The sequence below is a fragment of the Coregonus lavaretus genome (assembly GCF_964263955.1).
Source record: "Coregonus lavaretus genome assembly, chromosome: 13".
Lineage (NCBI taxonomy): Eukaryota > Metazoa > Chordata > Actinopteri > Salmoniformes > Salmonidae > Coregonus > Coregonus lavaretus.
In genome coordinates, this window is record NC_140000.1 from 5,581,575 (window position 1) to 5,596,620 (window position 15,046).

At 45.7% G+C, this 15,046-nt stretch overlaps 1 protein-coding gene across 1 annotated transcript in view; it reads left to right on the forward strand.

Moving 5' to 3' along the window:
- Positions 1 to 825: 825 nt before the first annotated feature.
- LOC311139314 (trafficking kinesin-binding protein 1-like) overlaps positions 826 to 15,046 on the forward strand; it is a gene marked incomplete at its 5' end in the record, with an annotated part of 58,385 nt that continues 44,164 nt past the window's right edge. The window contains 4 exons of the mRNA XM_084174193.1: positions 826 to 881; positions 1,556 to 1,664; positions 4,052 to 4,170; positions 4,255 to 4,373. Of these exons, the coding sequence (XP_084030319.1) occupies positions 826 to 881; positions 1,556 to 1,664; positions 4,052 to 4,170; positions 4,255 to 4,373 (403 nt within the window). The remainder of the gene's footprint in view (positions 882 to 1,555; positions 1,665 to 4,051; positions 4,171 to 4,254; positions 4,374 to 15,046) is intronic.

Genomic DNA, 15,046 nt, shown 5'->3' on the forward strand with positions numbered 1-15,046 from the left:
CTAAGCCACCACGTTGACTCCACAGTTCTCTCAGGTCAGTAACCTAAGCCACCACGCTGACTCCACAGTTCTATCAGGTCAGTAACCTAAGCCACCACGCTGACTCCACAGTTCTCTCAGGTCTGTAACCTAAGCCACCACGCTGACTCCACAGTTCTATCAGGTCAGTAACCTAAGCCACCACGCTGACTCCACAGTTCTATCAGGTCAGTAACCTAAGCCACAACGCTGACTCCACAATTCGATCAGGTCTGTAACCTAAGCCACCACGCTGACTCCACAGTTCTCTCAGGTCTGTAACCTAAGCCACCACGCTGACTCCACAGTTCTCTCAGGTCAGTAACCTAAGCCACCACGCTGACTCCACAATTCGATCAGGTCTGTAACCTAAGCCACCACGCTGACTCCACAGTTCTATCAGGTCAGTAACCTAAGCCACCACGCTGACTCCACAATTCGATCAGGTCTGTAACCTAAGCCACCACGCTGACTCCACAGTTCTCTCAGGTCTGTAACCTAAGCCACCACGCTGACTCCACAGTTCGATCAGGGCAGTAACCTAAGCCACCACGCTGACTCCACAGTTCTATCAGGTCAGTAACCTAAGCCACCACGCTGACTCCACAATTCGATCAGGTCTGTAACCTAAGCCACCACGCTGACTCCACAGTTCTATCAGGTCAGTAACCTAAGCCACCACGCTGACTCCACAGTTCTCTCAGGTCAGTAACCTAAGCCACCACGCTGACTCCACAGTTCTCTCACTTCCAGGTCAGCTTCTCAGACATCTGCTATGGGAACACTGTGAATAAGCACAGCGCCAATATGACCCACCCATCACCCTGGATGCCAGATATCTACATCAAAGACCAATCAGAGCTGTGCTTTTATTGGTCACTTTGTTAGGTTAATGGCTCTATAACCAAATGGTCTTAAAGAGGTAATAAACATACAGTAGGATTTTAATGTGAATTATATTGAAAAAAGGCCCTCCAACTGCCATGTGTTGTCCAGTATGTTAGAAGTGTAATGTATTATGACTGGTGTGTCCATTCCTAACGCTCAGGCACTTCAACCTATTGTAGTAGGTTTTTGGTGATGTTGCGTCATATCACGTGACGTGAGATGTAGAATAATATTGCATGCTTTCTAGAGGTCACGTTACAATGGCAAGAGCCCTTTAGGGGTAGTTTTAAGTGCTTTCTGTTTTCTTTTAGTGTGTGTGAGAGAGAGAGAGAGAGAGAGAGAGAGAGAGAGAGATCTGCTTTCACATACACGCCTGGATGATGACCTCAGTTGACCCTTTGTTCAGGTGTAGCAGCTGTAAAAAATGTCAATTTACAGCAAAAAAGAGTGACAATGAACGGCACACAGCCTTGTGTGCTGTATAAACCAGGGCTGTCCTCAAACAGTACAACTATAGCAAGATGTAGGCTGGATACATACTATATTACCTAAAATGTAAATGTAATATTTAACACATCTCAGTGTTAACATTGAAATAACTTACATTTCTCAAGTAAGCTCCTGTGTCTATGCTTGTTTTCTCTGGCAGAGCTCACAAAGCCCAGCAGGTCATGGTGAACATGAGTACCTGGGAGAGGCTGACCTATCGCTGTGCATCACTATTGCAGTGTGGGCAGATGCAAGCTGTAATGAAGTCCGTAAGGAAATGAACAGCACTGCAGCATAGAATGGAAAACTAACGCCACTCTTGGGTGGGGTTGGGATAAGAAAGCAAACATCGTAATCCATTATATTTATTGGTCGAGTCTTGACTTTTATAAACTTACCCCCCCCCCAAAAAAAAAAGCAAGCTACGTATTTGGTCGAATCATCACAGCAGTTCAAGTGAATAGAATCTCTCAATGTAGTGTTGATACCCAGCAGGAGTAGAGACAGATGACGCCTCCTGCTTTAACCTGACCTCTGCTTTCAGTACAGACAACAGGGAGAAATAGAGGAGCGAAGGAAAGAAAGAGGGAAGTAAAAAGCAAAGTGGTCTGTTATTTCTAGCAAGCCTTTCAACGTCACTGGTCTTGAGTTCAGTCTGGGATATGGTGTGTAATATTAATGTCCCCTAGCTAGCCAGTAACCTCTTACTGTATGGCGGTAGATATTGTGTGTAATATGAACGTGTTGATGTGTACTGGAGAGACCTTGGTGTCAGCATGACTCCCTGTTAAAATACATTTTAAATTAATTGATCAGCTATTTGATCCTTTGTGATGTTTAAGAGCTCATTGTCAAAGACTTACGAGGTTTTCTTTATTTCATTTAATCGCTTTTCATTTTCAAGTGCGTTTGCTTGTTTGTTTTACTGTGCTTCCACCGGCCGGTCCCGTGATCAGCTGTGTGTTCTAGTGCGCGCGCAAACACGTGTTAGTATTTAGCGGGCACAGGTAATACGACTTTAAAGTTGACAAAAAAAGACTGACAAAACAAGCAAAACACTGAAAGGGTACAAAATCTAAAAAGGACCAACACCGGACTAGGCATAATGGAAATAGGATTAGGCCTAAGCAGGCATTCCTGCCAATACAACTCACTTGGCTCAGGTGGGGTCTACAAGGCTCTGTCCAGCCTCTCCATGAGCATTACCAACACTGGCTAAAGTTACAGTCCTTACATGGGTAAATATAGGACCTGCTCCATGGTCACGTCACCTTGGAGCATACCTATGGCTACGTTTAGACACAGCCAATGTAGCCCACAATGAATATAGGAGAACAAATCTGATTTATACAGGAAAAAAGATATAAACTGGCACAAAACCATAATACACTATTCTCATAATGACTTGTCTAAAGCAGACACCAACCTGGGTAAACACCCTTTTAAAAGATATACCTTAGACTACTAGCTAGTATCAGCAATATATTCTCTAATTACATGCATAGGCCTCATTCCAAACCAAACAATACAAGGTGCTCTATGTGCCCAAAAACCCATTCTACCTGATTCTGCACTTTTTACTTGATTTCCTGTTGTGTCGTGGTCTATCTAAAGGCTTCCCAGCTGAAACAGTTCAGAAGACTTTCTGCATATATTATGACATTTTGTGATGTTTATGTTAGTTTTGTACTTCGGTAAGGTTTTTTTTCCGGCTGTTTGGGCACAAAAAAAATATTTTACTCGTGCCCAGGCGATCTTCGGGAGCCGACGTGTACGCCACTTCGTCCTTGATTGGTCAATTGTAGGGATTCTTCAATAAAGTATTTTTTGTCATTCAACGATAGACAACTAGTTTTCATGCAAAAAATTTAATTGAGAAATACTGCACCAAACTTGTGCGACTAAGATCTCCTCGTCAAAAACGGCAAAATGAATGACCGATTTTTCTTGAGTTGTCTCCGATTAATTCTGACTATTTTGAGGAAGTGTCTACTGGCTACGGCATCTAAAAATGGCCAAACAGTACTATTGCCACTTTTTTATTGTTTTTCAAGCGAAGTTCTTTTAAGGGAGTATGCGAGCACACTTGTTCATTTCGCCTAGCCGACTTCGGCTAGTCGCCAGCCGAACTGAAGCATGCTGACACCTTAAGACCAACAGACGTGTTACCTTCTTCACAAAGTTTCTAATAATTACCCACATTTTATTAAGCATTTTCTAATTTCACACTGTTGATGTTCTGTTTCTCAGTACTAGAAAAACTGGGACAGGGAGGTTCAAACTCTTCTCTGCATCACTGCATCCTAAGATGAATAGAAATGCTTATTCTCACAGCTTAATATAAGTCTTGTTGTAACTTCTCCTGAAGTGTGAAAAGGACATCAACACTTTTACTGTTGTTGAAATGTCTTACCAGTCTGCCAATACTATTGGTGGTTTGATAGGGCTATAAATACTCTAACAGACTTCTGCAAGCACCAGGCAGTGAAAGAGAAAGTTGAGGCCCACCCAACATTCATATTCTGAGTGCAAAACAGTACCTTACCCTCCTTCACCCCTCCCATAGTACATTCTGCTGGCTGCTACCTGTCTTACATGGGCCCGTTCCAGAAACAAGCCCTAGGCCCTAACTTTTGAATTGTCTCTCTTCTCCCAGGTTCCCTCTACAGGAAGTGATCTGGTCTGGTGGTGTGGTGTGGTCCAGGGTGTGGAGCTGCTGCTGCTTCTCTCCCTCCGCCCGCGGCTGGCCCTGCCCATGGCACATACTGCTCTCCTGTGAAACTCATCCAGCAAGCTGGACACCACAGCTTCGCACCACAACACGTCGGCCTCTGCCTCCACCTACTCGCCTCCCCCCAGGGAACCCTCCAATCCGCAGCCAGACCACCCCAGCGCCCCCCGCGAAGAGCAGTATGTGAGTGAGGTCGCGCCCCCCGATGATGTCACCACCGTCTACAGAGATGCCGGGACCATCACTGGTACGTACCATACATCCCTGACAGTAGAAGACTAAATCCGTTTCTGATTGAGAGAAAATGTATCTTACTGAAGCAAAGCAGCACTCCCTATTCCCTCTGAACTGGATCCAGTTTCTAACAGTTTGTGAAATAGCTTGCTGTACCTACCTGCACACCCATCTGGTGCTTCAGTGTTCTGCTCAACACTACAGCAGAGCTCTACACAAAGACTTCTTCTCAGAACTTCAGAGTAGCTCCATCTGGAATGGAACACATGTTCCAAAGAGCAGTTGTAGTCTTATTCCAGAACACCTTTATGTCCTGAGAGTGTTGCTACTTCTGTAATTGAAATGTTGATGGAACACGAACCCCAAATTGGTTATTTCATTTGTGTGGTCAGTGGGTATGTTATTGAGATGGGATGTACAACAGAAGCACTTAAAAACAAGCTATAGTAGAGGAACATCTGCCAATAATTTGTATTATTCATCATCAGAATGGTTCTCCGCAGCACAGTGAATATGATCTCTCTTCTCTCTCGCTCTCTCCTCTCTCTCTCTTTGCTCTCTCTTCACTCTCTCTCTCTTCCCGCTCTCTCTTCCCGCTCTCTCTCTTTCCCACTCTCTTCCCGCTCTCTCTCTTTCCCACTCTCTTCCCGCTCTCTCTCTTTCCCACTCTCTTCCCGCTCTCTCTCTTTCCCACTCTCTCTCTTTCCCACTCTCTTTCCCGCTCTCTCTCTTTCCCACTCTCTTTCCCGCTCTCTCTCTCTTCCCTCGCTCTCTCTTCTCTTGCTCTCTCTTCCCTCGCTCTCTCGCTCTCTCTCTTCCCTCTCTCTCTCTCGCTCCCCCTCTTCTTACCCTCCTTGTTTCTCTCTAGAAGATGAACATAGATAGACCGTGTACTCATCACTGTTCAGGTAGAGAATTGTTGCAGTATTTCTAGGTCAGGCTCTCTGCGGTGCATCAATCAAACCATTATTCAAACACCCAGGATGACTGGCTGCGTCCTAAATGACACCATATTCCCTTTCTAGTGCACTACTCCCTAATGGCAAAGGGCCCTGGTCAACATTAGTGCACTATATAGGGAATAGGGTGCCATTTGGGACACAACCCTTCTCTGTATGGTCTGTATAAACTACACTACAGGATGAGAGAGCGAGAGAGGGCGGTATCCATTAAACTGAAGCCTGGTATTGACAGTTATAATGCAGCTGCAAGGCAAACAACACGTTAATGTAAACCGTCTCAATGCTTCCGTCTGTGAATATAAAATGGTGAACTGTGAATATACATTCTATGGATGTTTGGATAAAAGTTCATGCATTACTGCCCAAATGTTTTTAGTTGTGTTTGAATTGGCTGGACCGGCTGGACCGTCTTGATAAGTTTTTCCCAGGCTGGGCCAGAGAGCTGGGCTAGAGTTCTAAATAAAAGTGGCTTCTCAAGATGTAAGAATAAAGTTGTGGCGTCAGTGTTTCAGTCACAGGGGACTGGCAGGGATAGAGCCCAGCAGACAGAGCACAGCACTTCACTGGGCAGAGCCAGCAGACAGCATGGTACATGCCTACGGAACAGCAAGAGGAACTGCCCCTCCCTACCTTCAGGCTATGCTCAAACCCTACACCCCAACCCGAGCACTCCGTTCTGCCACATCAGGTTTCTTGGCCCTCCCACCCCTACGGGAGGGCAGCCCAGTCCAAGCTGTTCTCTGTCCTGGCACCCCAATGGTGGAACCAGCTTCCCCCTGAAGCTAGGACAGCAGAGACCCTGCCCATCTTCCAAAAACATCTGAAACCCTACCTCTTCGAAGAGTATCTTTAAATAATCCCACAGCACCAGCAGTCCCTTTGTGTGGGTATCAGGGGAACAAACCCAGCAGTCCCTTTGTGTGGGTATCAGGGGAACAAACCCAGCAGTCCCTTTGTGTGGGTATCAGGGGAACAAACCCAGCAGTCCCTTTGTGTGGGTATCAGGGGAACAAACCCAGCAGTCCCTTTGTGTGGGTATCAGGGGAACAAACCCAGCAGTCCCCTTTGTGTGGGTATCAGGGGAACAAACCCAGCAGTCCCCTTTGTGTGGGTATTAGGGGAACAAACCCAGCAGTCCCCTTTGTGTGGGTATCAGGGGAACAAACCCAGCAGTCCCTTTGTGTGGGTATCAGGGGAACAAACCCAGCAGTCCCTTTGTGTGGGTATCAGGGGAACAAACCCAGCAGTCCCTTTGTGTGGGTATCAGGGGAACAAACCCAGCAGTCCCTTTGTGTGGGTATCAGGGGAACAAACCCAGCAGTCCCTTTGTGTGGGTATCAGGGGAACAAACCCAGCAGTCCCCTTTGTGTGGGTATCAGGGGAACAAACCCAGCAGTCCCCTTTGTGTGGGTATCAGGGGAACAAACCCAGCAGTCCCTTTGTGTGGGTATCAGGGGAACAAACCCAGCAGTCCCTTTGTGTGGGTATCAGGGGAACAAACCCAGCAGTCCCTTTGTGTGGGTAACAGGGGAGTGTCGGAGTCACTGGAGAGATCCGCTTGTTCACCACAACCAGACCATGCTCCTGTGCTCTATTATTTGCCTGTACCCATCTCACTTTTTTATGGCCTAGCTTTGTAAGGCTAAAATCATAGAATTACATATAGAACCAGTGAATTATAAGATCATCGTGAGTTAAATCATATGCTCTGGGTGGTGTTTCAACAGCATTTCTGTTGAACAGTAAGTACCGGGATTGGCAACCTGACAAAAAGAGCCCATGGGGAAATAAATATTCCAATTCACTGTGATGACAGTTTCATCTAACTAACGGCTGCATTATTGTGGCTTCTGCGGAGTACATTAAAATCTCAGGAGGGAGTTACAGAGGGTCTCGTCATAAATGGCACCCTGTTCCCTTTATAGTGCACTACTTTTGACCAGGGCCCATAGCGTCAAACGTAGTGCACTATATAGAGAGTAGGATGTCATTTGGGGATGTAACCCAGGAAATGCAGGGTGCTGGGGGGAGGGAGGGCTTAGCGGGCCGTAGTGGGGGAGAAACCAAACTTGATTGTGCCTCTGACTGTCACTTCCTGTCATGAGGCCAGTCAGGGGACCAGACTATGCTGCTGGCTCAGGCTGCACATCCCAAATGCCACCCTGTTCCCTATATAGTGCACTACGTTTGACTAGAGCCGTATGGGCCTTAGTGAAAAGAAGTGCATTAAATAGGGAATAGGGTGTAATTTGGGACACTCAGCAAACTCCCAGGGGGGCAGTGCGACTGCATTTCTCATCATTCTGCTAGGTCCTGTTCAGTAGAGAAGAAACGTTTTGAAACTGAGTGAAACAGGGAGGTGCTATGCTGTATCCAAACTTGTTCAATGAGCACACAAACCGTATTTCAGCTGAAGACAGCCAAGCTGAAATGCATACAGAGACTGACTGCAGTGTATGGCAGTGACACTGACTGCAACCAAACTGTTGGAAGCAGCTCTAAGAGTTACCCACACGGAAACGTTTGTTGTACCCTTTACCTCTATTCTGATTAATAGATTTCAACCTGTAGTCTCTGGAGTTGGACTCTTGCTATGAGTACAGGAAGCAGCTCAATGGCATTGAAGGACTGCGAGCTGTGCTGCTGTGGTACAGTGCTGCCCCCTGGTGGGGTTAGGTCCCTGGCATTGTTCTGTTAGGTGTAGGGTGAAGTTTCCCCTAGGTACAGATCTAGGGTTAATTTCCCCTCCCCCAATCCTAACCTTAACAATTATTTGGGAAAATGCTAAACTGACCCAAGATCAGCATCTAGGGGTAATTTTCCCTTCTGTTGTTCTGTTCCTCATCAGACAGACAGTCTCACCACCAGGCCAGTTGATTGTCTGAGGAGATGAAATACTTTCCTCATGTTTGTTTTCTAGGCAGGGATTCACAATATGGTAGATTATATTCCATGGCTGGATTAGCTGATTGTTTTGCCTTTTATTGTAGTAAGGCTTATCCAATCAGAATCATATGTCCTATAATTCTGTCTCTTTTACTTAGTTTCATACCATGCTGATTTCATTTATTGGTACAGTGCTGTATTCTTCCAGTTGTAATAGCAACATACACCAGTGGATGCTACTGAACCAAGCCCTCCTTTGTCTCTCCCATTGTGTGTCCCAAATGGGTGTAATTTGGGATACAGCCTCAGTCCATTCTGAAGCCTCCACAACCTTCATAAGCCACTTCCTCTTCCTGTACTGTGACTCATCCATGATGTCATTGTGTAGGGCGTGCCTCTCTGCTGATTGGCTACACTCAGAGGATCAATGAGTACAAAAGACCTCAGTGGGTTTCCCTGCTCCCCATGTGTCCCAGTGGTTGCCATAGGAGCCGTGGATTTGCAATGCTTCTGAATGTGGTGATGTAGAGTATTAAGTAACATCAATGGGGTTTGGTAACAAACCACACACTGGGTTCATTATCATTCATTAGGCTGTTTGTAGCCTCTGTCTCAGGCTTTCACCTCGTGAGTGAAGCCAGGGTATCTGAGACTAACTAGGCTGTCTGAAATAATGCTGATGGGCAATGTAGTACATACCCAGGCTATGGTAGGTTGGGTCCAGTAAGGTTGTAGTGAACAGAGGAGATGTATTGTAACTATAGTAGGTACCCAGGCTATGGTAGGTTGGGTTCAGTAAGGTTGTAGTGAACAGAGGAGATGTATTGTAACTATAGTAGGTACCCAGGCTATGGTAGGTTGGGTCCAGTAAGGTTGTAGTGTGAAGAGATGTATTGTAACTATAGTAGGTACCCAGGCTATGGTAGGTTGGGTTCAGTAAGGTTGTAGTGAACAGAGGAGATGTATTGTAACTATAGTAGGTACCCAGGCTATGGTAGGTTGGGTTCATTAAGGTTGTAGTGAACAGAGGAGATGTATTGTAACTATAGTAGGTACCCAGGCTATGGTAGGTTGGCTTCAGTAAGGTTGTAGTGAACAGAGGAGATGTATTGTAACTATAGTAGGTACCCAGGCTATAGTAGGTTGGGTTCAGTAAGGTTGTAGTGTGAAGAGATGTATTGTAACTATAGTAGGTACCCAGGCTATAGTAGGTTGGGTTCAGTAAGGTTGTAGTGAACAGAGGATATGTATTGTAACTATAGTAGGTACCCAGGCTATAGTAGGTTGGGTTCAGTAAGGTTGTAGTGAACAGAGGAGATGTATTGTAACTATAGTAGGTACCCAGGCTATGGTAGGTTGGGTTCAGTAAGGTTGTAGTGAACAGAGGAGATGTATTGTAAATATAGTAGGTACCCAGGCTATGGTAGGTTGGGTTCAGTAAGGTTGTAGTGAAGAGATGTATTGTAACTATAGTAGGTACCCAGGCTATGGTAGGTTGGGTTCATTAAGGTTGTAGTGAAGAGATGTATTGTAACTATAGTAGGTACCCAGGCTATAGTAGGTTGGGTTCAGTAAGGTTGTAGTGAACAGAGGAGATGTATTGTAACTATAGTAGGTACCCAGGCTATGGTAGGTTGGGTTCAGTAAGGTTGTAGTGAACAGAGGAGATGTATTGTAACTATAGTAGGTACCCAGGCTATGGTAGGTTGGGTTCAGTAAGGTTGTAGTGAACAGAGGAGATGTATTGTAACTATAGTAGGTACCCAGGCTATGGTAGGTTGGGTTCAGTAAGGTTGTAGTGAACAGAGGAGATGTATTGTAACTATAGTAGGTACCCAGGCTATGGTAGGTTGGGTTCAGTAAGGTTGTAGTGAACAGAGGAGATGTATTGTAACTATAGTAGGTACCCAGGCTATGGTAGGTTGGGTTCAGTAAGGTTGTAGTGAACAGAGGAGATGTATTGTAACTATAGTAGGTACCCAGGCTATGGTAGGTTGGGTTCAGTAAGGTTGTAGTGAACAGAGGAGATGTATTGTAACTATAGTAGGTACCCAGGCTATGGTAGGTTGGCTTCAGTAAGGTTGTAGTGAACAGAGGAGATGTATTGTAACTCCATCTTGTGGCTAAGCATGCTCCTTTCTCTCAGAGACATCTTTCAAAGACCATAGAAAAAAAGGCTATTCATATGATATGATGTTACTAAAGGTCATGGGATGTTTTCAATGCTTAGGGCTCTTCTTGGGCTGTTCTCAAAAGAACATTAGTGTTCATCTAGCTAATCAAATCGTCTGGAAGCACCTCAACAATATCATGCTAACTTTAGTCTATATTACAAGCAGGATACCCAGTCTAGAACATGGTGATACTCTGCACCAGTGTGCATCCTTTTCCCACTGGCAAAATATGGGTAAATAGGAATTTTGTTCAACATGTGTATACCATTTTTAATCTTCTCCAGTAGTGGCATTAGAAGGCTATTTTATTGATCCAGATATGGCTTATTGAGGTACACACACACTGAGGTAAAAATATCATGCAAATACAGCTACTATATTACTGCCCAGAAGATATCCAGGAAGTTGAAGTCATTAACACATATATGCGGTACTGTTAGCTGTTGATAACGGATGCTATATCGTAGTTCAGTTTTGGACTTTAGAAACTTTAGATATTAACCTTTTGTCATGTGAACTGAACCCAAAGTTAATGTCAGGGGGCTGTGTGAGTGTTGATGACTAGCTCGGTGGATTTGTTTGTTTGTCATTACGTCTGTCAGTGTCAATGTGTCCACGTGCCATTGTTGCTATAATCTCTCGTGGGGAGACTACGTAAACATAGCAGCTGACCAGTTACGCAAGACTTTAGTTCCGGGTTAACTGAGATTGTTGCTCCCCACAGTCACTCTGCTCACAGGTAAGATTGAACCTAGATCTGTGCTGTGGGAACTGTGTTCATCTTGTGGTGTATTTTGATAATATGCTATAATGCTTCAGAATTATCATGCAGCATTTTAGTATTTTGAGTTTTTAGGGGTTTTGTAGGACAGGCTGTGTTTTGATATCACCTCATACAGTGTGTTTTTCATCACTCCTTTAGTTTCAGTCAGCACAGATTTCTGTACATCACTGTTCTGGACTGGTGTTACTGAACAGGACATATTGTTAAGGTCTTCCCATGATGTCATGGGCTTCTCTTTTGGCTTCTCTTTCTGTCAGATATGCAGTTTTAGCCAAACCACAGATATTCCCACAGCATGATGTATCCATGGGACCAGTTTGTCGGTGGACAAAACAGTTGGAATCAGCCAGAGCTACTTTTCCATTAGTCCAGTGAGCAGTGGTCAGGCCAGCTGAATAGAACGGACTGAGACTGACTCATAGCCCGGCCCCGCACTATTCACCAGGTTCTGGTTTTCCTCTGGTACGGATCAACACACACACTGAGTTTCTGTTTTTCTTTGGGACAGACCAACACTCACTACAGCACAGTTTCTGGCCCCAGGCCGTTGCCATGGCGTCAGGAGCCGTTGAGCAGTGTGATCCGTCTGTGGTGGATCTGTGACAGACCCAGCCTCTTGGCAAGAGCACATGAATTACAACCATAGCCAGGGTAATGTAGGGGGCTTATTAAGTGCAGCGGGCAGACGTTCAATAGCTGAAGGACCCGACTGGGGAAAAAAGGTGGAAAAATTGTCATTTTAATCATACATGTGGACATGTTGCTACTCTACCACAGCGGTGGATGGATAGATGGAGAACAGTGGTTGTCCTGATGTAGAGGAAAGAGGGAAAGAACTATCGGTCACATTTCATTTCAGCAGCTGTTCTGCTCTGTTGTGTCTGCAGCCTTCTGACTCCCTCCCTGCCCACCCTGCTCACTGAATCACATGCTGCTCTCTGCCTCTGTCCCTCCCTCAGCACTGTTGACATGTGGAATAGCATGTTTACATCTGTGGCCCACGTCCTACAGAAGAGTTTTACACTTTAATATGCTTTATTCATTCAGGTTTAATTCAGATTTCTAGGGTTCTCACAAATGTTAATTGGCTTTAGCCCGTGTGGGGGTGGGGGTGGGGGTGGGTGCGAGTGTTGGCTGGATCTCGCTGGAGATGTGTTGAGGTAGCACAGTGTACAGTAGTGTTCCTCTAATGGAGATGTGTTGGGGTAGCACAGTGTACAGTAGTGTTCCTCTAATGGAGATGTGTTGGGGTAGCACAGTGTACAGTAGTGTTCCTCTAATGGAGATGTGTTGAGGTAGCACAGTGTACAGTAGTGTTCCTCTAATGGAGATGTGTTGGGGTAGCACAGTGTACAGTAGTGTTCCTCTAATGGAGATGTGTTGGGGTAGCACAGTGTACAGTAGTGTTCCTCTAATGGAGATGTGTTGGGGTAGCACAGTGTACAGTAGTGTTCCTCTAATGGAGATGTGTTGGGGTAGCACAGTGTACAGTAGTGTTCCTCTAATGGAGATGTGTTGGGGTAGCACATTGTACAGTAGTGTTCCTCTAATGGAGATGGAGAAAGTACTGTATGTGTGAGGCTAGCTAGCATAGCTCAGCTGTTGTCACTGCAGCGGGGCCAGAGCCAGGGCCAGGCAGTTCCATTCCTCCTCTCAACTCTTATTTCATGTCAGCCTGCTGGAGGATGGGACATTTGTCCACCTTGACATTATGACTACGGTAGTCCAGCGGCTGCTTTAAACACTAGCTCCCAAGTTCAACAGCCTGGAGAAACGTAGTCAGCTAGTAGTGGCTTGGCTCAAGATGTTTTGAATGTTTTTGATATACAGCCCGGGCTCTGAATATACAGCCAGGGCTCTGAATATACAGCCAGGGCTCTGAATATACAGCCCGGGCTCTGAATATACAGCCAGGGCTCTGAATATACAGCCCGGGCTCTGAATATACAGCCCGGGCTCTGAATATACAGCCAGGGCTCTGAATATACAGCCAGGGCTCTGAATATACAGCCAGGGCTCTGAATATACAGCCAGGGCTCTGAATATACAGCCCGGGCTCTGAATATACAGCCAGGGCTCTGAATATACAGCCAGAGCTCTGAATATACAGCCAGGGCTCTGAATATACAGCCAGGGCTCTGAATATACAGCCAGGGCTCTGAATATACAGCCAGGGCTCTGAATATGCAGCCAGGGCTCTGAATATGCAGCCAGGGCTCTGAATATGCAGCCAGGGCTCTGAATATGCAGCCAGGGCTCTGAATATGCAGCCAGGGCTCTGAATATGCAGCCAGGGCTCTGAATATGCAGCCAGGGCTCTGAATATGCAGCCAGGGCTCTGAATATACAGCCAGGGCTCTGAATATACAGCCAGGGCTCTGAATATACAGCCCGGGCTCTGAATATAGAACAATATAGGGCTCTGGCTAGCGATCTGAATTTCTACTTATAAATACATCATAATAATCATTTGTTTCATTCCTAATTGTAGAGGGAAAAGTTCCCAGAGTGCCTACAGTGGATCTTTGCTGTTGTTATGATCTGTGGTCTGTGCTAGATGTCATCCTGTCTGAGGCGGCCATGTTCTCCCCTGCTGGCTTCCAGCTGCAGTACAGTATATCCTGCCTGTTGTTAGTCTCACTGGTCAGTCTCATGGAGATCCAGCAGCTGTGGGAAGAGACCAGCCTGTAGTATGCAGGACAATGAGTGGTCCAGTCCACTGCACTCTCTGGGCCAACAGTAATCCAGTTACCATCTATGTTTAGGTAGCTGGGTGGTGTGTGGGGGGGGGGGGCTAGCTACAGAATGGGGAGGTTGTGGGGGTTGGGGGCCCCATGTGACCACCGTCAGTGGCATGCCAGGATGGTAAAGCAGAGTAGCTGTGGTCTCTTTCCTACGACTACCTCTCTTATTCCCTCTCTCTCCTTCTGATTCCCCTCCCACTCTCTCTTCCTCCCTCCCTCCCCTCTCTCCCTTTTTTCTCTCCCACTCCTCTTCGCCCTGCCCTTTTCCTGGAGAAGCGGAAAATGTAAGTCTGGGTGAGAGGACACAGAGCAAGGGGCAGAGGCGCCATGAGTGAGTACTGGACACCGTGACTTTGGGTTGGATCTATGGGGTTGTTTGGTGTTTAAAACTACTGGGATTCCTCACTTTATTGGACTTTATTTTTTGTTTGTTCATGGCAGCAAAGTTATTTTTATGATTTAGTTTCGTACTTAATGTCTGATTTCTTAACATTTTATGGAATAGTAAGAATAATTGTTCCTATGGAAATTATGTAATTGTTGTTAAGCATGTTTTTATGAAGGGGATGGTTATGTAGCCTGGTTTTTAATGAGGAGTACTAGGACAATAGGAGGTCACCAACTGATTTACATTATCTTAGTGGTATAGATTATCAAAATAGATCCTATTCAAGTACACACATTATTTTAGTAATCTCTTAGTAAACATGATAGGGTTGGATATGAAGACTAGAACGTGAACCAGACTAGAGTTAGACACAGTTTGTAGTTGTCCTGCCCCCATGTCTGTCTGTCTCTCGCTCTCTCTCGTTCGCTCTCTCTGTCTCTGTCTGTCTGTCTGTCTGTTTGTCACCATGGGTTCTAGCTTTCTGTGTAGTTGTATGTAGGTTCAGCCAGTATTGACTCTGAGCTACATTAGGGTACTGTGGCCTGGGGATTAGAAGTGAATGCCAGAGAGGTAGAGGGGACAGGAAGGACAGTGGGCCAGCGGGCGCAGAGCAGAGCGCCAGGGCCTTACAGATAAATATAATACAGTCCAGGAATAATCAACAGCAAATGGTCTAGTAGCTATCAGCACTCAGAGGCTCTCTGCAACCTTCATACAACATTTATGCAATCTTCACACAACATCCCTT